Consider the following 25910-nt stretch of genomic DNA (forward strand, 5'->3'; position numbering starts at 1 on the left):
TCGTTCTAGCCAGAAGAAATCGTAGACTTTTGGAATCTTAATAATTCTAGTGACATACACATTGCAGCAAGTATAATTTTGGTGCACACAATTTGGGGTTTTTCGAGCTGCATAATTGAATATGTATTCCGGCAATAAAAATCTTAATCTGTATTAATCCCTATGATAGATAATAATATTTATAATATTATCCTTAATTAGATAATGATGAACTCGATAGGTGGTTCTTGATTCATATAAATAGGTGTGATGGTTTCGGCAATAGTCATCCGCTAACGGTCTACGGCAAACGGCAAAATGCGTATTCTAGCTTTGTTGGTTCTTTGTGTGGCAGCTGCCTCAGGTAAGTTTCCTATACTTTCAAAAATAATTTATATTTTACTACGAATTTGCTCAATTTATTTTGAAAATACTGTAGCCTTTGTACTTTACTATTTTCACAAGTTCAAAAGTTGTATTTTTCTCGCTGCGAGCCCTTGAACCAACATTATAAAATGTCAACGCATAAGCTCTTCTTAGTGCACATACATTTCCAAGTATGTAAGAAATGCAAAGACTAATCTCCCAACCCCTACAAGCAGACCCTTGCTGGCACAATGACGCTTTAAAGGGATAATGTAACATGTAATTAACTTACATAGGCCCATTTTTCCGACGGATTTTTTCAAAGACAAAACTTGACAGAATTTAAAAGAATCTGTGAAGACGTGATGTGTGTGTAGCCTTAAATAACGATTACTTTTCCAGCTGAAGATTCCCCCTTCAGGATCATCGGTGGCTCCGTCACCAGCATTCGCAACTACCCTGAAATGGTAGCTTTGCTCCACGCTAGAAATCAAGCAAACCATAGGCAGTTCTGCGGTGGCAGTGTCCTCAACCAAAAATTCGTCCTTACTGCTGCTCACTGCTTCGAGTTAGTTACAGTACATTAATATTATTTAAGTCAACGTGAATAATTAAAAAACCTCTTTTATAGATCTTAATTTAAGAATTATAATCGTTTTTGGACAATATTTGACAGACTGCCTGTGGCGAGGTCGGTAGTGTGTGCTACTGGCGGACAAGAGGCCTCGGATTCGAATCCTGGGTCGGGCCAAAAAGTCTTTTCTGAGATTTTCTGTTAAGAATTTCTACACCTGACCTCTCATTGGTCGTGTCGGTTATCCGTCCCACCGGGTTATGTGAGCAAGGGAATAGAAAGTGTACCTGTGTATTGTACACATACTAGGACACTATAAACCAAGTTGCACCAGTTTCAATAAGACTGACCGCTGTAGCCGGATACCGACTGGGACAGTATTATTATTAATATTTATTTAATTTTCTAATAATATTTTTTTGCCTTACAGCGATGGCAGGCACCAAGTTGGTATGTGGCGTCTGCGTGTGGGCTCTGACAACGCTAACAGTGGCGGTCAAGTAGTCAACGTCAACCATATCCGCATCCACCCAAGCTATGACCGAAGGACAATTGATTCCGACGTGGCTATTATGCGCACTCCTTCTAACATCAATTTCAACAACAACGTTCGCGCTGCAAGAATTGCTGGTGCCAACTACAACTTAGCAGACAACCAGGTTGTGTGGGCTGCAGGATGGGGACAAACTGTAAGTAGTCTTTTATATTAATTTTATTATCTTTTTCAAAATACAACTCCCGCACTAAGAATTGCTCTTGAGTCCCGGTGACTGTTACAAACATACTAACAGTGGACATAAAGACAACTAGACCCGAAACAACTACTTGCGCATCGCACAAATGATTGTGGTAATCAAATTCGACAGAGGAATGGTAGCTGCAGTAATATCTATTTACCTGCCGTATGTGTAGTTGAAAGTCAGTTCTATAATGTGCGGCCTTCTATTCTTACAGGAACTCGGCAGACCCTCGGAGCAACTTCGTCATGTCCAAATTTGGACTATCAACCAGGCTGTCTGCCGCCAGCGTTACGGTGCCGGAAGAATCACCGACAACATGTTGTGCTCCGGCTGGCTCGACGTCGGTGGTCGTGACCAGTGCCAGGGTGACTCCGGCGGTCCTCTCTACCACAACGGTGTTGTCGTTGGTGTCTGCTCATGGGGCAGAGGCTGTGCTCAAGCTCAGTTCCCTGGTGTTAACGTGCGTGTTTCACGCTTCTCCAACTGGATCCAGAACAACTCACGCTAAAATCTTCTCTATACTTAAATAATAACAGAAGATATTAAAATATGAGTTATGCAATTACATAAGTCATTTTCCTCAATGCCTTAAACTCTAAAAAGTCGTCGCCGCAAAGCTTCAGGTTCAATATCCTGATATAAAATTCTTCCGCGTCCACTAGTTGAGCACGTATAAATTTACAAAATTAGTAACGATCCATCATTATATTTTTGTTGATGTACAAGCATTTATTATTTCAAAGATATGACTCAAGCGTTGGATTGAGTTGATGGATAATCATAAACTACCTACTCTGTATTGATTGACAAGTTGTCTTAAGGATAATAATAAGATACTAATAGGCTATGCAGTAACTTACGTAACAATCTCTAGAAATAAGTAAAATGCATAAGTACCATTTTCACGGTCACAATACTCTAAAGCACCATACTAAAGCCTTTTTCTTTTACCATCTATCAGATTCATTCAATCAGCATTATAATATGAACCTGTCATAGTTTTCCATTATTTCTACTCAATTTTAACCATCCAGTAATAGTTATTTTTATTTTGTTATCGCGGTTTCAATTTTTTAATTCAAAATTATCTATGAATATCTTTGTATTAGATAAGGAATCTATTTTTGTTACCACGTAACACATACCTATTGCCCGGCAGCATAGTAGAGAGCCTTGGCATTGGACGATTAATGTAAGTCTTCCTATCATAATAATATGGGTAATGGTCGACCTAGTGTCAAAGTGATTCAAGCCACCCGAAGGCCTATCATGTGGCTTAACGACTGTTATCTTAATTGATAACAACCGTGACAGATTTTATGTGGTCTCCGAAGCACGCAGATGCCCAGTTCAAAACTTCTACGCGGTCACCCATCTGTGGAATGACCACGCCAAGTGTGCTTAAAGCACAGATCTTTTACCGACCGGTGAGCGCAATTGGCTATGTGCGCCTCAAATGTAATTAATAATGCCGTTTATTTCCAAAATGAAGTAGCTGTATCAGACAGGCCACCGTCAGTTGCATAAGCTTGCTAGTCACTGATGTTCTAATATAATGCACATTATGAAGTAAGATTTAATTTAAAAAGAAATAATCTATGTATGTATAATATGAGCCGTGATAGCCGAGTGGTATAAGTGGACACCTCCCACGCAAGTGGTCACGGGTTCGAACCCGAGGCAACACACCAATGACTTTTCGAAGTTATGTGTGTATTAGAAATAATTATTACATGCTCCAACGGTGAAGGAAAACATCGTGAGGAAACCTTGCATGCCTAAAAATTTGTTAAATACATTTATTGAGAGCATGCAAAGTCACCAACCCGCACTTGGCCAGCGTGGTGGACTCAAGGCCTAACCCCTCCCTCAATACGGGAGGAGACCCTTGTCCAGCAGTGGGACATTAATGGGTTAAATTTATTATTATTTATTTATGAATGTATGAAACTAAGGTGAATGACTGACATAGTGATTTATCAACGCACCGCCCAAACCACTAGACGGGTTGGGCTGAAATTTGGCCTGCAAGTAGATATTATAACGTAGGCATCCGTTTAGAAAGGATTTTGATCAATTCTACCCCCAAGGGGATAAAACAGTGCATGAAAGTTTGTACGAAACTCTATCACTTTTAAACTGATCTGACTTTGTATGTATGCGTTAAGCTACAATGACGTGGGCATCCCCTTAGAAATCATTTTAATTAATTCCACCACTAAACGGATAATATATATTCACTCCTTTTAACTGCATCTGGGCGCGATCGGTAGTATATGCGGCTGCCGTGCGAGAGGTCTCGGGTTCGAATCCTGGGTTGGGCCAAAAAAAAGTCTTTTCTGAGATTTTCTGTTAAGAATTTCTTAGAGATTGCCCGGAGTTGGGAAGTTGAGGTCGAAGACATCCGAGCCTCGGAGAGCACGTAAAGCCGTCGGTCCTGCACCTGACCTCTCACTGGTCGTGTCGGTTATCCGTCCCACCAAACTATGAGAGTGATGGAATAGAGAGTGTACCTGTGTATTGTGCACACACTTGGACACTATAAACAAAGTCCTGCACAGATGGTCAGTTTCAATGAAACTGACCGCCGTAGCCGTATATCGGCTAGGAGGATATTATATATTCACTCGAAAAAAATCGCGAGCGAAAGCTAGTAATTGATAAACGTGGCTCAGAAAAGACTTTAAATGATTAGTGTAATGAGTCTGCTAGCCAGTTTCCTCGAGTTTACAAACATATTTTTTTATTTTTGGAAGCTCATTATGAAAGGTTTTGTTTTCTATGAAGTGTATTGTATACTAGTAGCTTCTTCAGCAACTGCAATAACGTCTAGTCATGTAAGTTAGATATTTATCATCTGCCAGATAGTAGACAGTATTAATTAAAGCCTGATAACAAGCGTACACATACAGAGTGCGCCCTAAAAATGGCATTTGTATTTATTTTATACTATTTCTTGCAAGGAAGACTCTTGTTAGGAATCTTAAGATTTCTATGTACCCGATGAACGATTAGGTATCGTAGGTAAGTATGTAATGACGATACAAAAACATATTAGGGCTTGCACGTGGATAAGCTTTTTTACTCTCATTTCTACTCCACTGTGTGAATTTTCCAGTCATTGGAATGTCACATTGTTTCGGCACTTTTGATTACTACATTGGGCACTGATTAACATGCCTAGAATAATTTGTTATTTCCACGGAATACACGATGTTTTTCTTGACTCCCTGAAATTGCAAGGATCGAACAAATTGCACCCGATTGGCTCAAATCTCTTAACCCACTTCCTATCTCTGGTAATTTTAAAATACAATTTTATAAATATTTGGTTCATCCTGTATAGCATAACTGTCTACTTGAATATTTTGATAACGTTTTTGCACTGTTTTATGTCGCCGATCTGCCTGTTTTGTTTTAAGCATCTTAAATGTTTTCTTCTTAACTATGTCTGTAGATTTAAACCGGCTGTTTTAGTCTGACGTGACTTTGTTGTAGATTTATTTCATCATAGAAATGCTCTGCAAATATAAATAACAGATTGATCTGCTACTATTTTGAAAGCCAAAGTAAAAATTAAGTAAAATGAACAGTTATTGCATTTCCAGAACTAAACATTCTTCGAATTATTGGAAATCTATATATTGAAATTTCAGAATAAAAAATTATAATTTCACAAGTTGTGAAATAATCCGTAAAGCTCTATTCTTTGAGTTTATAAATAGCCATATTTTGTTGTAATTATTTATGATTAAAACTATAAATCGCGGGATTAAGTATATTTTCACTAAATAGATAATGATGAGCCGATATTAATTAGTATAAATACGGTTGTTCGTTTTGCAAAAGACACCTGCTTCGGTCTACGGTCAGTCTGCGGCAAACGGACAAAATGCGTGCTCTAGTGTTGTTGGTATTTTGTGTGGCGCTGGCTGCCTCAGGTATGTATTTTAGTACTTGCCTATTACTATTACGTTTTAATACAATCATTCAAAATATATTTGCATTCGTCTGCCTTTGTGGTTTGGGCGAAACTGTATGCAGTGTATATGACTGGTGTTCTATAAAAATGATACTGTAATTTCCTAATTATCATTTGAATATTCCCAATAGTATCTTGAACTTAATTTATATCATAGCTGGCTGTTTTGTCCCTAAATTTTAATGATATTATTAGGTCTATTGATTTAGCTATATTTCAGTCGAAACTCATAACCAGTCAAAACTACTATTGACTAGCAAAATCAGTCAAAACAACTTTTGACCAACCTCAGTCAAAATGTTTTTATTGTATAGATAGACCAAAAATAAACAGTTTAATCTCATAAAAATTTTGAGCATCCCAACCGTTCGCCAGCAAAATCGAAAGGAAGACCCAAAGTTATTTCATTTTAATGTTGTTACCCAGAATGATGAGCCCCGGCGACTTTTTTAGCATATATTTTCTTTGTATTGATTGTAAAGTAAAATGATTCGTAATAAGCAATTTCACATTTAATTTATTTTTATTTTTATTCTCATCAATCACATCTCACTAGTTAATATAATTAAAACTACTTTTGACTAAGAGCAGATTTGCAGTCAAAAGCACTTTTGACCAACCTCATCAGTCAAAAGTAGTTTTGATATATTGACTGATTTTGCAACTGCACCAGTTACCTATATTATTAAAATAATAACAATATAACTGTTGCAGTCAAAACTCATTTTATTGTACTCTGTAATTAAATTATAAGACGTAACTTAAGCATTGTACTCCTATAAATTTTGAATAAAATTGAATTGAATTTAATAAATAATGTAATTTTCTAAGCTTCAGTTCCGACTGATGACGCCCCCGCCAGGATCGTCGGTGGCTCCGTCACCAGCATTCGCAACTACCCTGAAATTGTTGCTTTACTTTTTGCAAGAAATCAAGCGAACCATAGGCAGTGGTGCGGCGGCAGCATCCTCAACCAAAGATTTGTACTTACTGCAGCTCACTGTTTCGAGTAAGTGAAAAAATTTCTAGCTTAAATATGAATAATTTAACGAACGAGGTCCATGAAAAGCCTTTTCATCGCTGAAACTGTCCGGTTCCGTTTTTTGTCAATGCGGCATTTAATAAAATGCAGATTTTTGTTGTCTTAGTTTTGTTTCGTTTGATGTGCTGTGAAATCATTTTGACTTACAGCCGTGGCAATAACGTCATTGGAATGTGGCGTCTGCGCGTGGGCTCTGACAACGGTAACAGCGGAGGTCAAGTACTAAACGTTAATCAAATCCGCATACATCCAAACTATAATGCAAGGTCTTTCGATGCCGACGTGGCCATTATGCGCTCTCCTTCTAATATAAATTTCAACAACAACGTTCGAGCAGCAAGAATTGCTGGCTCCAACTACAACTTAGGAGACAACCAGGTTGTGTGGGCTGCAGGATGGGGTCACACATCTGTGAGTACTATTTATAAACCTGTTACAAATTTATTTTTATTCCTCCCGAACGAGGGAGGGGTCAGCTTTGAGTTTTATAATGTGCAATGATTTCAAATTTACAGCAAGGTGGCAGACCATCTGAGCAGCTTCGTCATGTTCAAATTTGGACCATCAATCAGGGTATATGCCGCCAGCGTTACGGTGCCGGAAGAATCACCGACAACATGCTGTGCTCCGGCTGGCTCGACGTCGGTGGTCGTGACCAGTGCCAGGGTGACTCCGGCGGTCCTCTCTACCACAACCGCGTTGTCGTTGGTATCTGCTCATTTGGCAATGGCTGTGCACAAGCTCGTTACCCAGGAGTAAATGCTCGTGTTTCTCGTTTTACTTCCTGGATTCAGAATAACTCACGATAAATTCTTCGTTGAACCAAATTGATGATAATAATATAATATGAGTAATGCAATTGAAGAAGTCAGGTTTTTATTTTTACCCGTAAACCTCAAACCTAAATTCTTTATGATCGATAGTTGTTCTGCTCTTTGGACAGGTAGGAAATAGTTTCGTATTTTTCAGCATTTTGAGCATTTTTTAAATAAGTAAATTGCTTACAATAAGACATAGTTTTTATAAATACTTTCTTATTTTAAGAAAAGTGACTTTATACATATTTTAGGAAAAGACTCAGGGGATTCATTTAGACAAGCTTTTTCTTTCTTTTCTTTTGTTTCTTAGGACAGAATTTTCATAGAAACTTTTATCCCCAATTTTAGCCCCTTGGGAGTACAATTGATCAAAATCATAGTCATAATATCTTCCTGAATGCCAAATTTCAATCCGATACGTCCAGTGGTTTGGGCTGTGCATTGATAAATCACTATATCAGTTAGTCAGTCAGTCACCTTTGAGTATTCATATATTATATGTAACTAACTAAAACTAAAACGACAACAAACCACTCTTGACGACGTGAACATTGCTATCTCAAAGGTGGTACACTGGTTTGATGTTAACAATTTGTTTTTAAACGAGCAAAAAACTAAATGCATAAAATTTGTAACACCTAATGTCAAACCAGTGTAAACAACAGTAAAGATGAAGGAAGATGTGTTGGACCTTGTGGATAATGCTAAATTTTTAGGCATTACAATAGATTGTAAGTTACAGTGGGGACCTCATATATCACAATTGGCGAATAGACTTAGTTCTGCAGCCTACGCGGTCAGAAAAATTCGTCAACTTACTGACATTGAAACAGCTAGGTTAGTCCTCTTCAGTTACTTCCATAGTGTCATGTCTTATGGAATTCTACTCTGGGGTAATGCTGCCGACACCCAAACCATCTTTGTGCTGCAGAAAAGGGCTATTCGTGAAATTTATAATTTAGGAAGTAGACATTCACTAAGGGAAAAATTCAAGGAAATAAATATAATGACAGTGGCAAGTCAATATATTTATGAAAACTTAATTTATGTACATAAAAATATCGCCCTTTTTAAAAAAAAGAGTGACATGCACAATATAAATACACGCAATAAAGACAAACTTGCTATCCCAGTCACTAGGCTCCAAAAAATAAATAAATCCTTCAGAGGTCAGTGTGTGCGATTCTACAATAAAATCCCGAGTGAAATTCAAAATTTAAGTCTCAATAAATTTAAGTTATTAGTTAAAAGTAATTTATGTCGTAAGGGATATTATACTATATTATACTATTAAAGATTATTTAGATGATAACAAAGCTTGGGACTGTGCTGCTTCTACCAAGTCTATTGCAAAATAATGTATTACAATTTGATATTATGACATTGTTATTAATTTGTTATATTTCATTATTATGACATTGTTATTAATTTGGAAATATTGACATTTAAAAAGAGCAAGCCGTGAGTTTCTTGCCGTTTCTTCTCACGAGCAACAGCTGTTCCGAAACGGTGGTAGATAAAAAATATTTTGACGATTTCAAATACTTGTTAAAGTTTATGAAATAAAGAATATTTGACTTTGAACTATATAAAATACTAGCTGACCCGCGCAACTTCGCTTGGAGCTTGGAGAATGGGTGAAATTTTTTCCCGTTTTTGTAACATTTTTTACTGGTACTCTGCTCCCATTGGTTGTAGCGTGATGATATATAGCCTATAGCCTTCCTCGATAAATGGGCTATCTAACACTGAAATAATTTTTCAAATCGGACCAGTAGATCCTGAGAATAGCGCGTTCAAACAAACAAACAAACAAACAATCAAACAAACAAACAAACTCTTCAGCTTTATAATATTAAAAAAAAATATAGATTAGCACCGTTTAAACGGTTGTGGTGTCTAGGCCAAACTAGGACCATTGTCTTTTTTGTATTTGTATAGCAATAATAGCCTGGCATCAGATCTTATCTTATACATATATAAATTTTTTGTGTCAAAATATTGATTTCCGTACTCCTCCGAAACAACGATTATCACCAAATTTTGTGAGCATCTTGAGTAGGTCTGAGAATTGGCTAACATATTTTTTCATACCCCTTAGTGACAAGAGTTGCTTTTTAAATTGTGGGTCAATGTTTTTAAACAATTTTTTTAATTTTTTTTTTATTATGTGACATTAAAAATACCCTTTATAACCCCTTTTTTACCCTCTTATCACCAACCCCTATTTTTAATAGCCATTTTAGTATAATCTACATGCAATAGGAATGTTTGCCAGGTCAGCTAGAAGATTTATATTATTGCTACCTGACCGACGTAACCGAATGCAGGAAATCGAGCTACTGTTGCGTTTCCTTTCAATCTTTTATTGAATGACAAAATAAGCTTGTTTTGAAATATGCTGATTAAGTTTTTTCAAAGAAATATGATAATCATGTACCGGATGAGGTGTATTATATTTACAGCTACAGATATCAACGCTGCACTAGTTTTACTCAAAGATTTTCCTGCTTCTGTTTATTTCACTACTAGCTGACCCGCACAACTTCGCTTGCGTCACATAAGAGAATGGATCATAATTTTCCCCGTTTTTGTAACATTTTTTACTGGTACTCAGCTCGATAAAAGGGCTATCTAACACTGAAATAATTTTTCAAATCGGACCTGCAGTTCCTGAGATTAGCGCGTTCAAACAAACAAACAAACTCTTCAGCTTTATAATATTAGTATAGATTATTATTGATTTTATGTGACTAACTGACATTGCTACGATATTTTGCTTTTTTAGAAATTATCTATTAATACTTTTTGTTTCATTTAAAGATTAGCAATTAAAAACTGTGACCTATTGGAATAAATGCGCATAATTTAATTAGGTCACACAATGATAACAGAATGCCGTTGATGAAAATAGAGTTGTGAATACTATTAGGTATCTAATTTATCTTTCCTATAAGTTCGAGTGCCACTTTTACAAGCTATGCAAGACACATCATTGGATAGTGTCTTGTATATAACAAACTATATTTTTAATTTAGTAGTGGAATTGAATTCTTAACTTCCTTTTGCATTTTTTAACCCATTATTGTCCCACTGCAGCGCAGGGGTCTCCTCCCAAACGAGGGAGGTGGGTGTTAGGCCTTGTGTCCACCACTCTGGCCAAGTATGGGTTGGGGACTTTGCATGCCCTTAATAAACTTATTATACATTTTTTTAGGCATGCAAGGTTTTATCGCGATGTTTTCCTTCACCGTTAGATCAAGTGATAATTATTACAAATACACATACAACTTCGAAAAGTTATTGGTGTGTTGCCTCGGTTTCGACCCTGCAACCAGTTGCGTGGGAGATGCCAACTTAAACCACTCGGCTATCACTGCTACTATTCTGAACTACATAATGAAATAAAAACTTTGCAAATTTTTTTTTGTCACCCCCATTAATCTTATAATGGTAGGCTACATAGCAAATTATTATTTGAGAATCTGCCACTATAGTAAAAAGTTAAGATATTCGAAAACTGCACGAAGTAGATAATATCTGAATCCAGTGTTCCAATAGTGATTGATGTTGCGTTTGAAGTCTTGAGCGCTATCAGAATTCATAAATCTTTATTACAAATATTTTTAACACAAATGTGACGGTAAACAAACACTTGACGCATTTTTTATATATATTTATTTCAACCACGTTAGTTTTTCACTGCTGCACGAGAGCCACTTCCTTAGACTTTAGACCGTTTATTCGCTTGTTTTCTTCAGTCATCCCTCCAGGAACGGGTCTAAATCGTCTCCCCATTTCCGTTTGGGACTACCGCGTCTTCGCCGACCTTGCACCTATGGCGTAGCAACATCAGTATATCTCTTTAGGTGCATTCAATTCGCGTGTTTGGCTCATTCCCATTACAGACAAGCGGTTATTTTTCTTGCGTCGACTACTCGCCAAAGCGAAAAACAATTTTTTTAGATTTTTACACACGCTTCAATAACCTTTTGTTTACTATGAAGCGTGTTGTAGTATAATAGCTTCTTTAGCTACTGCAAGAACGGCGAGATACGTGTGTTAGATTTTTATCAATTGCAAGTAAGATTATGGTCAGTATTAATTAAAACCTGATAACGTACACATACAGAGTGCGTCCTGAAGATCACACATAAATAAATAAATAAATTTAACCCATTACCGTCCCACTGCTGGGCAAGGGTCTCCTCCCGTAATGAGGGAGGGGTTAGGCCTTGAGTCCACCACGCTCTCCAAGTGCGGGTTGGGGACTAAGCATGCCCTCAATAAATGTATTTAACAAATTTTAGGCACGCAAGGTTTCCTCACGATGTTTCTCCTTCACCGTTGGAGCACGTGACAATTATTTCTAATACACACATAACTTCAAAAAGTCATTGGTGTATTGCCTTGGGTTCGAACCTGCGACGACTTGCGTAGGAGGTGTCAATTTATACCACTCGGCTAATACATAATTAATATTTTTTGGAATAGACAAAAAAAAACTTTCCACTAGTTATGTGTGATCCGTTATTGGATTGGAATTGTTAAGCTGAAGTTACCATCGCGCTTAATTCAAAACCTTAGTCCGTTTGAAGTCAATCATTATGAATAAAGTTTGATAAAAAAATACATTTAATAGTGAGAGTATGCGCGATGTTTTTTCATGATTGAGTTGCGAGACTCGAGGAACTGCGCGTAAACGACTCAGGCTCTCTTAACCTGTAGCTCGATTCTCTACCACTATCGACTACCGACAACCTGCTAGCTATCGAAAATATTGTATGAAAATTTGATCAGCGCCTCTAGCGGGCATCGTACAAATTATTTTGGCAGTTCATTTTAAATGCCAAACTCTCAATACTCGATGGTTCGAATTGTAGAGAATCGTGCTACCGTGCGGTATTACTGTTAGCGTAGTTGTAAGACTCTATGTTTTTGACCCACCCTGTATAACATTTTGACAATAACAGAACTATATCTGTTACTAATGTTTAAATCTTTGATAAAAGTAAATAACTGGTTTTACCCATTGATTTGCCTGTTTTATTATCATATTACTTAAGTTTAATAATTTAAATATAAACATTAAATACTTCCCTCAAAAACTCAAATGAAAGCTGAACCGCTGTATCTTCATTTGTACCACGAAGCAATGATGTTTTAAATAGTATATTACAGAAAACTATGTGTATAGTAAGAAATTTAGTATTGCTAAACAAAATAATTTCACAACTTGTGTAATAGTAGAATAAAATATGAATTAAATGAAAGGAATTTCCTTAATGGATAAAAACAATAATAATCCTCGCGGGTTCGTGAGATAAAATTTATTGCCATTAAATAGATAATGATGAATTTGATATTAATTAGTATAAATACAAGTCTGCTGGTGGTGTACGGTCAGTCTACGGCAAAAGGACAAAATGCGTGCTCTAGTGTTCTTGGTACTATGTGTGGCAGCTGCCTCAGGTATGTTCTATATTATATCATAGCTGCACTCGCCGGTCGGTGGACAATCTGTGGGTCGAGCAACCCTTGGTGTGGTCATTCCACAAGTGGGTGACCGAATAGTGATATTTAAACTAAGTGTTTCTTTGCTTCGTAAGTCACCCTTCGAAATCTTTGACAAAGGGTTGGCCACTAACCGAAAAAAAACATAATGTTTCATTGCGTCTATCCCACCCATACCATTGAGTTGTTCCGTGATGAAATCGAATTAAACTAGATTTTAAACAAAACCGGTTAAAAAAGTTATCACCGTTCGATCTGACTGTCAGATTTTAACTGTGCCGAACTGTCCTTTCAACGGTTGACAGCTTACTTAATTCCGAAATTCAACCCTATAGCGGCTATAATAGAGTTAATAGCTTTTGCGCGAGCTGGAACATGCGGGTCTACCAGTAGATAATAAGTAAGGTCTTCTTCTTCTTTGTCTTGTCTTTTTTTAACCCTTTACTGTCCCACTGCAGGGCAAGGGTCTCCTCTCAAATGGGAGCGAGGGGTTAGGCCTTGAGTCTACCACGCTGGCCAAGTGCGAGTTGGGGACTTTCCATGCCCTCAATAAATGTATTAAACAAATTTTAGGCATGCAAGGTTTCCTCACGATGTTTTCCTTCACCATTAGAACAAGTGATAATTATTTCTAAGACACACATAACGTCGTAAAGTTTTCGGGGTGTTGCCTCGGATTCGAACCTGCGACCACTTGCGTGGGAAGTGCCAAATTAAGAACACCCGGCTATCACTGCTTAGTCTTGTCTTTGTCCCACGTTAAATAGTGACAGCTCAACATGGTTATGTTCACAAAAACTTGCCTTTTAAAAGAATTCGGCTGATTTTTTACGACCAGAATACGAGACTTAGTTAGGCAGGTGGCCTGCCTAACTTCAACCATCTTTGGGATTACACATTACGTAAAATAATAACAACAAAGTAAGGTAAATTTTTAATTTCTAGCTGACGATGGCCCAACCAGGATTGTTGGTGGTTCCGTCACCAGTATTCGCAACTACCCTGAAATGGTTGCTTTACTCTTCGCTAGAAATCAAGCGAACCATAGGCAATACTGCGGTGGAAGCATCCTCAACCAGAGATTTTTTCTTACTGCTGCTCACTGTTTTGAGTAAGTATAATGTTTATTTATAAAATTAATCCTTTTAAATTACAAACTTTTCATTTTCACTACTTGTTTTCTTTTATCTCAGAAATACTGTCATGATTCAGATTCAACTAGATTCAGAATTTTTAGGCTGACGCTGAGGCAATAATAAAATATATCTTATTACCAATATGGTCTTTTTCTATAAAGGTAGTTCTGTGCTAGAGGTGACAAGCAAAAGCCGAGCACAAATTTGTGAAGTGTAGACTGACACAAAACCCCGAACTTACGCGCTTTCGAAATAATTTGGGCTCGAACCTTGCGGTTTTCATACTTTTATATGTCCTATAAACATAATTTTGTATTACAGCGAAGGCCGAAACCAAAATGGCATGTGGCGTCTACGTGTGGGCTCTGACAACGCTAACAGTGGCGGTCAAGTAGTAAACGTTAATCAAATCCGCATACATCCAAACTATAACGCAAATACTGTCGATTCCGACGTGGCCATTATGCGCTCTCCTTCTAACATCAATTTCAACAACAACGTTCGAGCAGCAAGAATTGCTGGCTCCAACTACAACTTAGGAGACAACCAGGTTGTGTGGGCTGCAGGATGGGGTGTTACTGTAAGTACAATTTATTAGTACTATTTTCACTATATTAAAAAATGAAAATCCTCTTCCGCGTCTGCGTGTTCGTGATGAAATCTACCAAACGAGATTGAGCGACAGACGCCCTATGTTTTAGTATATAATCTGCTAGGATCAAGCGTAAATATTGGAAATATCGAAAAGTATTGTCAATTGGCCGAGCTGCGAGATCGAACAGTATAATGTCTGCTTCTTTCTAATAATTTTATTGAGAATGAAAACATAAATTTTTAATGTGCGAACATATCAATTCAACTCAACAAAAATATTTTACAGGAAACTGGCAGACCCTCTGAGCAGCTTCGTCATGTCCAAGTCTGGACTGTCAACCAGGCTGTCTGCCGCCAGCGTTACGGTGGCGGAAGAATTACCGACAACATGCTGTGCTCCGGCTGGCTCGACGTCGGTGGTCGTGACCAGTGCCAGGGTGACTCCGGCGGTCCTCTCTACCACAACGGTGTTGTCGTTGGTATCTGCTCATGGGGCAGAGGTTGTGCTCAAGCTCGTTACCCTGGTGTTAATGCACGCGTTTCACGTTTCACAACATGGATTCAAAATAACTCAAGATAAGTCTAAGGAGCGATAAAAACGGCATAAATGGATTAAAAATTATACGTATGCAATCACAGAAGTTGTTTTTGATTTCCTTTTTAAAATATTTCTAGAGGATAAATGTTGCGGTGTCAGCTAAAAATAAAAAATTGACCTGAGGGCTATGACGTATCTCAGTTGACAACTAGTTTACGTCAAATATTATCACTATTCAGTACATAGCTGCTTTGACGTAACGTGTTAATCAATATAATCTAAGAGAGAAAACAATGTACAGTATAGTGGCATTCAAGTAGTTGTCAAATGAAATACGTGATAGCCCCCCTGAGAATAAAAAAAGATATCGAATCCAGTTCGCATTCACTTTACAAAGCACACATAGATAAGTCCACACAAGACTCCCTATTAATTAAAGTTATGGATCACAAAAATAACTGTCACTTGCATATCGACGAAAAAAAAAATATAACGAATAAAATTTCTGTGCTCATAAAAGCAGAAACATCAACAAAGTCATTCAAGTCTTTTTAGTCTAAAAGTTCAGTCCTTATTAGTGACAGGTAGATAATGTGCAGTATCAACGGAAATATTTTCTGATAAGATTTCCTTAAAACGATATCTATAGGTACTCATACGATATGACAGCAATCAATCAAATCTTGTTTTCAAAACTATGGGTCCGAGATAGTATAACGCATTACCTTAACACGCTGATATGCCCGCCGTTAAGAGACTATTTGTAGTGGGGAGATTTCCTACTACTAACGCCAAATGACAAACGGCCCCCTGCCGTAAAAAAATATGTAACTTTCTTAAAAAGCGACCCTAGCGGATACCGTAGGAACTACTTTTGGAGTACATTATAAATGACAAACTTTCGATACTCAACGAAAATCATGCAACAGCGCCCCTAGTTGCTGCTTTGTTGTTGTAACTGCTTTTTTTTTCCATAATTTGACATCTTAAATGCACGATAGTTCATAGTTAACATCGGCGGCAGAAATTTGCGCAACAGTTTTCTTTATTTCGGCCGTGGGCGATCAGTAATAATGCGCAATATTTTTTTTATCGTGACGAGGCTAACGTCATTGCAATGTTTTGTGAACTCAATGAAATAACTTTGGGCTCATTATTGTAGTCGAAGGCTGAATTGTTAGTACCTACATTATAATTCTTTAATGTGATACCTTGTTTGGTTAATAATTTTTTTTTTTTACATTTTGTGCAGAGCTGTATAAAGGCGGACTTAATGCCAGGGACGTTTTTATCAAACATACAAACCAATTTTCGATTCAAGTACATAATTCATTGTTTACATGTTGTAGCAAATTACAACATCAATTTTAATCAAATAGATTATAATGTACACGATATTATCCCTTCAGTGAAATATTATTTTCAGAATAATGATGACTTTTAAATTAATTAGTATAAATACGAATGATAATTTCGATAATAGTCACCCGCTGCTTGGAGTCTGGTTGGACTACAGTGAACGGCAAAATGCGTCTTCTAGCAGTTTTAGTTTTGTGTTTGGCGGCTGCCTCAGGTGTGTACATTAACTCAATAATTTTATTATTATTTACCAACACAGCCTATTTTTTTCAAATATTTTATTTGTTGAATAATGATTAAATAGACCATATTTCAATGACCGAAATGTTTTATTATCATTATTATTTTATGCATTTGTACAGTCCATAATTTATTTTTTGACATAGTGACCAGTTCAAAATTATAACCAATTAGCTTTATTGGGCACAGTTGTTTTTTTGTATGAGTTTTGACACTATTGAATAGATAAACTGCCGCTAAATGTACCTCAGAAACCGGGGTTAAGTGGTTCTGTATTGGAGCACTGACACTGTCTTTTCTCAGTAGCCCCATCACCATCATGAAGACACCACTATTTTCATCTCAAAAGTCCCATTGTTTTACTAGTTGGATAGGTGAAGTAGGTCTATTAATAATCTTGTAGTGGTGGCCAATCATGAAATTAGTGGAATTGACCCAAATGGCCGTACAAGATTCATTACATTATTGTAAGGAATGGACGATTGTCAGGAAACTAAATGACAACTAATATTCTCCTTTCGAAAAATATCTCTTACTCGCTGTGGATGAATATATTAACTGTTACTAATGCACTTGAAGTATCGGCTGTTTACATCAAAGATAACGAAAATTAAACCATTTTTAATACCATATCAAGACTTTCCGAATAAACAAAGTAGATAATTTGTAATCTCTCATTAATGGCGATTACTGACACAATAAATGTTTTAACTTTCAGCTGAGGAGTTCGGCCAAAGAATTGTTGGTGGTTCCGTCACCAGCATTCGCAACTACCCTGAGATGGTAGCTTTGCTGTTTGCTGCCAACCAAGCTAACCACAGACAGGCATGCGGAGGCAGTATCCTCAACCAAAGAAATGTTCTTACTGCTGCTCACTGCTTTGAGTAAGTTACATTTATTTTGTTTCAATAGCCCCTTAATCCTGACTCATAGAATCTTTTATATTCAAAGAGTTCTCGGTTAGTCCAGTTTGACTTGCCATTAAATACGCCATCTAAAATATTCAAAAAATGGTGGTAACAATATTTAATTTTGTTAATTTGATTATTATTTTGTCTCTCACAGCAACAACAGGCTAGCCCTTGGTATGTGGCGTTTGCGTGTGGGTTCCGATTTCGCGAACAGTGGTGGTCAAGTAACTAACACACAACAAATCATCAGACACCCTAGCTACAACCGCAATACTGTTGACTCTGATGTGGCTATTATGCGCACCACTGGAAACATTAACTTCGGCACTAATGTCCAAGCAGCTAGAATTGCTGGCTCCAACTACAACTTGGGTGACAACCAGGTCGTCTGGGCTTCAGGATGGGGTACAACCGTAAGTAAAATCTACGGTATTTTAATATAAACTGTGAAAAGAACAGTAAATTAACATACGTTTATTTTGTTTTAACAGGAAAATGGCAGGCCTTCTGAGCAGCTGCGTCATGTTCAAATCTGGACTATCAACCAGGGTGTCTGTCGCCAGCGTTATGGTACTTCTGCTATCACTGACAACATGCTGTGCTCCGGCTGGCTCGACGTCGGTGGTCGTGACCAGTGCCAGGGTGACTCCGGCGGTCCTCTCTACCACAACCGCGTCGTCGTTGGTGTCTGCTCATGGGGCAGGGGTTGCGCGGATCCTAGATTCCCTGGAGTTAATGTACGCGTTTCCCGCTTCACTACTTGGATCCAAAATAACTCACGCTAATTCTTTGTAGATAAAGATTTGACAAATAAAGATTATTAATAATGCTTATTTCATAAGGAACTGTTTCTGTTGGCATAACCTGAGTACAGATGTGTCAAAATGTATGACTCCCCAAGAACCTACAAAAAAACTAAGCACGCGTTTCTTGTTTCACCACTTGGATTCAGAACAACTCTCGTTAATTCTACGAGTATGCGATGATTGAAATGGAATAAATGATTTGAATATTATTTATGCAATAATAATTGTGATTTTATTTTAAGCCGTTTTAAGATAAAGAATCAAACTACCTGTGTGATGTGCTTAATTCTGACTAATTTGACTTTTTGACTCGAGATCTGTGAAAAGAATGTAATAAATCATTCTCACTATAATGAAAAATTTTTTGAAACTGCTGTTAAAATCTTACCTCTAAATTCATATAAAATACGCAAAAAGATAGAAATGGTACAGAATACACAACATTATCATTTTACTGTAACTTCTGAGCATATTTTGATAAAACAACATTTTTAAACATAAAATACTCACGAAACTATTACAGCCATCCCGCTTTCGACAATTTTTTATCGGCTGATTTTTAAGAAGATTATAAAATGTCAACCTCTCGCTACTTTATAGCACCGATTGTAAAGAATACTGAATATCTGACCCTGAATAGCTGGTAAAAATATTTGATTTTGTGCAAAAGTTTCACAACTAAATTCGGGATTTTCCTAAGTGCATTCCTAAAAACGTGTTTGATGAAAAACATACTTCTTTTTTCTATAATTTGAAATGTCAAATGCACGTTAGTTCATAGATAACATCGGCGGCAGAAAATTGCCCAACAGATTTCTTTATTTCGGCCGTGGGCGATCAGTAATAATATGCAATTTTTTTTTATCGTCACGAGTCTAACGTCATTGCAATGACGTCATTGAAACTCATTTAAATAACTTTAGGCTCATTATTGAAGTCGAAAGCTGAATTGTTTGTACCTACATTACAATTCCTTAATGTGACCTTGTTTGGTTAATTATTATTATTATTTTTTACCTTTTTGTACAGAGCTGTATAAAGGCGGACTTAATGCCAGGGACGTTTTTGCCAGCCTACCTTGGGGTGATGCAGAGATTATTGTGAAGGTGTTTAAAACAGGAAGAGGAATAAAATTATCTGAGTATTTTTTCGTACAAAATCTATAAAGGAGATACGCAACAACCCCATACAACAAAGGCTATGTTATGGACAAAAAAACCAAGCTTGGTTTTATGAAGAGACAATAGTCTGCTATTCTCTAGTGTAATTTTTATTCTGCTAACTAGCAGGGTTTGAAAACTATAGGGAATAAAAATTATCAACATTTCTACAAAGTTACAATTGCTAAGTGCCATTTTTTTGTATTTCCAATAATAAGTATTATAAATACAGGCTGATTCTACTTGCAGACACCTTTCAAAGGGATTTTAAAATGATTTACAATGTGTATGAGAGTGAAGTACAAGAGTCAACAACTATTTGAGAACTTACCGGCATCCACAAAACAATTCAATAATGGTCAATGGACACTATACTTACTTTTTTATACAAAAGGCTTATAATCACTCAGGCAATAGAGGGAAATAAATAAAACAATAGTTTATACACGAGCCAAATTCGTTAGTCCGCACTACGTAGCCAAGTTATAATGTAAAGCGTAGATCCAAAGTCCAAGAAAGCCGAAGTCAGGTGGTTTAGCAGTAACAGAAATCCAGAAAAACAGGCACAAATCGTCTATAAGCATAAAAACACCGCAAAAAAAAAACAACAACACGAAAGTCGGGAATGATAAATTCTGTTGACAATCGATATCGCGACAGAGGGCAAGTGTTGCAATTTCTTAAAAAAAAAGCTATTTATAGATTCGTGAAATAATTCAAAATATTGATTAAGGGTTATTGTAGTATTTATTTATTATTTAAATATTATTTTTGTACTTAAATAACTATTTCAATTACATTTTCTTGCAGATATATGGTAATTGTACAATTATTTATATACCTACTAACAATACGAAACTGTATGTCTTAACTGACAACACTAAGCTTCTACCGGTTAGCTTCCGGAATCCATTCGAGTCAAAAAATATTAAATAAAATTAACTATGAATAACGGCTTAGTACAATAAAACAAAATATGCGGCAATTAACTATATTTTAAGAGATATTTAACCAATATAATTTCTTTTTTGTCCATCGCAGCACGATTATAGCCGTAGATATCATATGTCCTTTGCGATAATTTGTAAAGCTTTATCTATTTGAACTTAAAAATGAGTTAAGTATTGAAATAAAACAAAATAGATTAAAGTAGTAAGTATTTCAAGTTTTAAAGGATAGAAAGGAGCAATTAACCTATGTGCGTACCTAAATCTTCTAGCGCAATGATATTGGAGACATCCTACGTATTAGGTCGGGGGAAAAGTCTTTTCGCATTAGAGTATGTATGAACTTGTAGTAAAATATTTTCTCTACACAAAAAAGCTCGATATTTGTGTACCTCACGAGCTCACTGAAATAAACCTAATGAACCGTGTACTCATTTGTGATTCTTGAAGCCAAAGAGGTTTTACGAGGAGCTCGTGGCTTAGTTAACAATAGCCGCACGGATCGATCTCTGCGGTTAAGCCACGCTTGCCGAGGTTGGTCTGTGGATGGGTGACCATCGTATACATATCGAGTTCCTCCGTATTTCTGAAGGCACGTTAAATTGTGGGCCCCGGCTGTCATTTTCGGAGATCTTTGACAATCGTTAACAGTCGTCAGAAGCTTGAAAGTCTGACAACCAGTCTCACCGAAGGGTATTGTGTTATAACCCAAGTAACTGGGTTGTGGAGGTCAGATAGGCAGTCGCTCCATGTAAAACACTGGTATCCAGCTGTATCCGGTGAGACTGGAAGCCGACTCCAACATAGCTTGGAACAAAGGCTAAGCAAATATATATTATATTTCTATAAGAATGTGTAATAGTGGAGGTATTCCATATAATTTTAACTGTCGAAAAATATTTTATACACTTCTGCCCACATCTTCAGGAATGATAAAATAACAATAAGGTATTGATTTAAACCTTAATTGATACTCTTTATATCACTATAGGACTCAATAAAGGAGATGAAAGATGCTTATATTGATTAGTAATCATAGCGAGCTGGATTGATTGTAACCATCCCATAAAAAAAACATCAACTGCGTTTTTTTAAATAAAGTACACTAATTATTTATTTGCACTAATTTTAATAATTGGCTTCTAAAATGTCTAAACGATCAAACATACAAACCAATTTTCGATTCAAGTACATAATTCATTGTTTACATGTTGTAGCAAATAACAACATCAATTTTAATCAAATAGATTATAATGTACACGATATTATCCCTTTAATGAAATATTATTTTCAGAATAATGATGACTTTTAAATTAATTAGTATAAATACGAGTGATAATTTCGATAATAGTCACCCGCTGCTTAGAGTCTGGTTGGACTACAGTGAACGGCAAAATGCGTCTTCTAGCAGTTTTAGTTTTGTGTTTGGCGGCTGCCTCAGGTGTGTACTTTGACTCAATAATTATATTTTTATTTACCAACACAGCCTATTTTTTTAAATATTTTATTTGTTGAATAATGATTAAATAGACCACATTTGACCATATTTCAATTACCAAAATATTTTGGGTTATTCACTGAGTACCCGATACCCGAGGCCTCCGTCCCGGAGGGCACCGATTTATTTTTTAAAATAGTTTGTTAAGATAAAAATAAATTGGAGTTCTCCGGGACGGGGGCCTCAGGGTTCAGGGTACTGAGGGAATAACCCAATGTTTTATTATCATTATTGTTATATGCATTTGTACAGTCCACAATGTACTTTTTGACATAGTGGCCAGTTCAAAATTATAACCAATAAGCTTTATTGTGGCACAAAAAATCCAAAAAACGCCCAAAAATATATTTTGATCCTCATCTTTTAATTTCTTCACATTCACAATTGTAGAAAAATACATGGTTTTACAACACATCTAAATAAATTGATACAATTTCGTACAGCACTTCTATAATATGTAGTTTCCGAGACAGCCCATGAAACTGTAAAATATCGCACTTATCTCATTAACTCCCGGTTTCTGAGTTAATTTAACGGTAGTTTATCTATTCAATAGTGTTTTTTTGTATGAGTTTTGACACTATTGAATAGATAAACTGCCGCTAAATGTACCTCAGAAACCGGGGTTAAGTGGTTCTGTATTGGAGCACTGACACTGTCTTTTCTCAGTTATAGTCCCATCACCATAATGAAGACACCACTATTTTCATCTCAAAAGTCCCATTGTTGTACTATTGGGATAGGTGAATGCACGATTGTCAGGACACTAAATGACAACTAATATTCTCCTTTCGAAAAATATCTCTTTCTTGCAGTGGATGAATATATTAACTGATACTAATGCACTTGAAGTATCGGCTGTATTCATCAAATATCACGATAATTAATTCATTTTTAATACCATATCAAGACTTTCCGAATAAACAAAGTAGATAAAATTTGTAATCTCTCATTAATGGCGATTACTGACACAATAAATGTTTTAACTTTCAGCTGAGGAGTTCGGCCAAAGAATTGTTGGTGGTTCCGTCACCAGCATTCGCAACTACCCTGAGATGGTAGCTTTGCTGTTTGCTGCCAACCAAGCTAACCACAGACAGAACTGCGGTGGCAGCATCCTCAACCAAAGAAATGTTCTTACTGCTGCTCACTGCTTTGAGTAAGCTACATTTATTTTGTTTCAATAGCCCCTTAATCCTGACTCATAGAATCTATTATATTCAAAGAGTTCTCGGTTAGTCCAGTTTGACTTGCCATTAAATACGCCATCTAAAATATTCAAAAAATGGTGGTAACAATATTTAATTTTGTTAATTTGATTATTATTTTGTCTCTTACAGCAACAACAGGCTAGCCCTTGGTATGTGGCGTTTGCGTGTGGGTTCCGATTTCGCGAACAGTGGTGGTCAAGTAACCAACACACAACAAATCATCAGACACCCTAACTACAACCGCAATACTGTTGACTCTGATGTGGCTATTATGCGCACCACTGGAACCATTAACTTCGGCACTAATGTCCAAGCGGCTAGAATTGCTGGCTCCAACTACAACTTGGGTGACAACCAGGTCGTCTGGGCTTCAGGATGGGGTACAACCGTAAGTAAAATCTACGGTATTTTAATATAAACTGTGAAAAGTACAGTAAATTTACGTGCGTTTATTTCGTTTAACAGGAAAATGGCAGGCCTTCTGAGCAGCTGCGTCATGTTCAGGTCTGGACTATAAACCAGGGAGTATGTCGCCAGCGTTATGGTACTTCTGCTATCACTGACAACATGCTGTGCTCCGGCTGGCTCGACGTCGGTGGTCGTGACCAGTGCCAGGGTGACTCCGGCGGTCCTCTCTACCACAACCGCGTCGTCGTTGGTATCTGCTCATGGGGCAGAGGTTGCGGCGATCCTCGTTTCCCTGGTGTTAATGTACGCGTTTCCCGCTTCACCACTTGGATTCAGAACAACTCTCGTTAATTCTACGAGTATGCGATTATTGGAATGGAATAAATGATTTGAATATTATTTATGCAATAATAATTGTGATTTTATTTTAAACCGTTTTAAGATAAAGAATCAAGTTACCTGTGTGATGCTTAATTGAGGCGCCCATAGTGCGCACACCGGTCGGTAAACGATCTGTGGGTTAAGCAACCCTTGGCGCGGTCATTCCATAGATGGGTGACCGCATAGTGGTATTTGAACAGGGCGTCTCCGTGCTTTGGAGGGCACGTAAAAAGTTGGTCCCGGTTGTTGTCTGTTAAGATAACAGTCGTTAAGCCGCGTCAAAGGCCTTCTGGCGGCTTGAGCAACTTTGACACCAGGTTGACCACTAACCGTACGATAAGAAGAAGAAGATGCTTAATTCTGATTAATTGAAGTGAAAATATGGGACAGAGACTCGAGAACTGTTAAAAAAATGTATTAAGTCATTCTCACTACACACGTTACAGTGTTTGAAACTGCTGTTAAAATTGTTCAATACGCAAAAAGAAAGAAATGGTATAAAATACACATCATTATCACTTTACTGTAACATCCGCGGAACGATTTCCTTTTACCTACTATCGACTGTCGACAACCATCTCGCTATCGACAAATTGTATGCGCAGATTTTTAAGAAGATTATAAATGTCAATCTCTTGCTACTTGATGGCACCGATTGTAAAAAAATCGCGCTACTGAATATCTGACCCTGCCACTACTAAAAATATCTTGATTTTGTTCAAAAGTTTCATAACGAAATTCGGGATTTTCCTAAGTGCATTCCTGAAAACTTGTTTCATGTAAGTATAGACAAAAAACAATAATAATCCTTATGAATTGTGTGATAAATGACATGATATAGTACTATAATTAGGTAGAATAGATAGTGATGAGTTCGATGCTATTTGTGCGAGTATAAATACGGCAGATAGTTTTGACAATGGTTACCTGCTTGTGGTCTAGTGAACGGCAAAATGCGTGTTCTAGCATTGTTGGTTTTCTGTGTGGCAGCTGCCTTGGGTAAGTTTAAGGTTTTTACACATGTATAGTAGTTTACTCGTTGAATTAATTATGTTTTTTCTAACTATCGTAGCAGAGCCAGTAAAATACCGAGATTCGTCAATGATAGATGATGGCAGTGTATGCCATCTTTCATTGATGAATGTGGGTATTTTTTGGTTTACTACAATTTTATTATATAAACCGAATGTAGGATAAGATTAAGGACTTTCATAAGGAACCTTTTCATGTATCTTATAAATATGTGTAACTAAGCTTATAGAATGACTTTTAGTGTAAGATCTCAACCTTTTATAAGGAAGATCCTACAATTCATGTCAATTTTTTTATGGTTCTGATTTTTTAAAGGTTTTTAAGAAATTATTTTAATTTCAGCTGAAAAAAGCGGTAGCAGGATTATTGGTGGTACCGTCACCAGCATTCGCAACTATCCTGAAATGGTAGTTTTACTTATTTCCCGAAGTCAAACAAACCACAGACACGACTGCGGCGGTAGTATCATCAACCAGAGATTCGTTCTTACTGCTGCTCACTGTTTTGAGTAAGTTAAAAAAAACTAAGAAAATATTTTAGTCGAAAAAATCTAATCACAAGAATAATCAAGTCAATTAGGAAAATAATTTCACGATAAAAAAACCACATTCAAGTTGAGTGCAAAATGCTATTTTTGCACTCAATTTAGCGAATTAACTGTTTTTTTAAGCTTT

General features: G+C 36.8%; 2 protein-coding genes and 2 pseudogenes across 2 annotated transcripts; all 4 read left to right on the forward strand.

Moving 5' to 3' along the window:
* The first annotated feature begins 231 nt into the window (after nt 1-231).
* Nucleotides 232-2229, forward strand: LOC142976326 (trypsin, alkaline A-like). Its single transcript, XM_076119619.1, has 4 exons — nt 232-343; nt 748-913; nt 1350-1608; nt 1874-2229. Exons 1-4 carry the CDS (start codon nt 298-300, stop codon nt 2165-2167), a joined length of 765 nt encoding a protein of 254 aa, XP_075975734.1. The 5' UTR covers nt 232-297; the 3' UTR covers nt 2168-2229.
* A 3214-nt stretch (nt 2230-5443) lies between these two features.
* LOC142976321 (trypsin, alkaline B-like) lies at nt 5444-7550 on the forward strand (annotated as a pseudogene).
* A 5315-nt stretch (nt 7551-12865) lies between these two features.
* On the forward strand, nt 12866-24238 carry LOC142975207 (transmembrane protease serine 9-like). The gene is made up of 8 exons (XM_076117967.1): nt 12866-12973; nt 13961-14126; nt 14473-14731; nt 15032-15314; nt 22058-22147; nt 23198-23363; nt 23545-23803; nt 23881-24238. Exons 1-8 carry the CDS (start codon nt 12928-12930, stop codon nt 24172-24174), a joined length of 1563 nt encoding a protein of 520 aa, XP_075974082.1. The 5' UTR covers nt 12866-12927; the 3' UTR covers nt 24175-24238.
* Nucleotides 16747-18634, forward strand: LOC142976366 (achelase-1-like; annotated as a pseudogene).
* Nucleotides 24239-25910: the final 1672 nt, after the last annotated feature.

This window comes from Anticarsia gemmatalis, chromosome 1 (genome assembly GCF_050436995.1).
Source record: "Anticarsia gemmatalis isolate Benzon Research Colony breed Stoneville strain chromosome 1, ilAntGemm2 primary, whole genome shotgun sequence".
NCBI lineage: Eukaryota > Metazoa > Arthropoda > Insecta > Lepidoptera > Erebidae > Anticarsia > Anticarsia gemmatalis.

Coding starts and splice junctions, on each gene's coding strand:
- LOC142976326 (XM_076119619.1), top strand. CDS start 298: ATGCGTATTCTAGCTTTGTTGGTTCTTTGTGTGGCAGCTGCCTCAG. Junction 344..747: donor TTGTGTGGCAGCTGCCTCAG/GTAAGTTTCCTA, acceptor TTACTTTTCCAG/CTGAAGATTCCCCCTTCAGG. Junction 914..1,349: donor ACTGCTGCTCACTGCTTCGA/GTTAGTTACAGT, acceptor TTTGCCTTACAG/CGATGGCAGGCACCAAGTTG.
- LOC142975207 (XM_076117967.1), top strand. CDS start 12,928: ATGCGTGCTCTAGTGTTCTTGGTACTATGTGTGGCAGCTGCCTCAG. Junction 15,315..22,057: donor CACAACATGGATTCAAAATA/ACTCAAGATAAG, acceptor TTTCGATAATAG/TCACCCGCTGCTTAGAGTCT. Junction 23,804..23,880: donor CTTCAGGATGGGGTACAACC/GTAAGTAAAATC, acceptor TTCGTTTAACAG/GAAAATGGCAGGCCTTCTGA.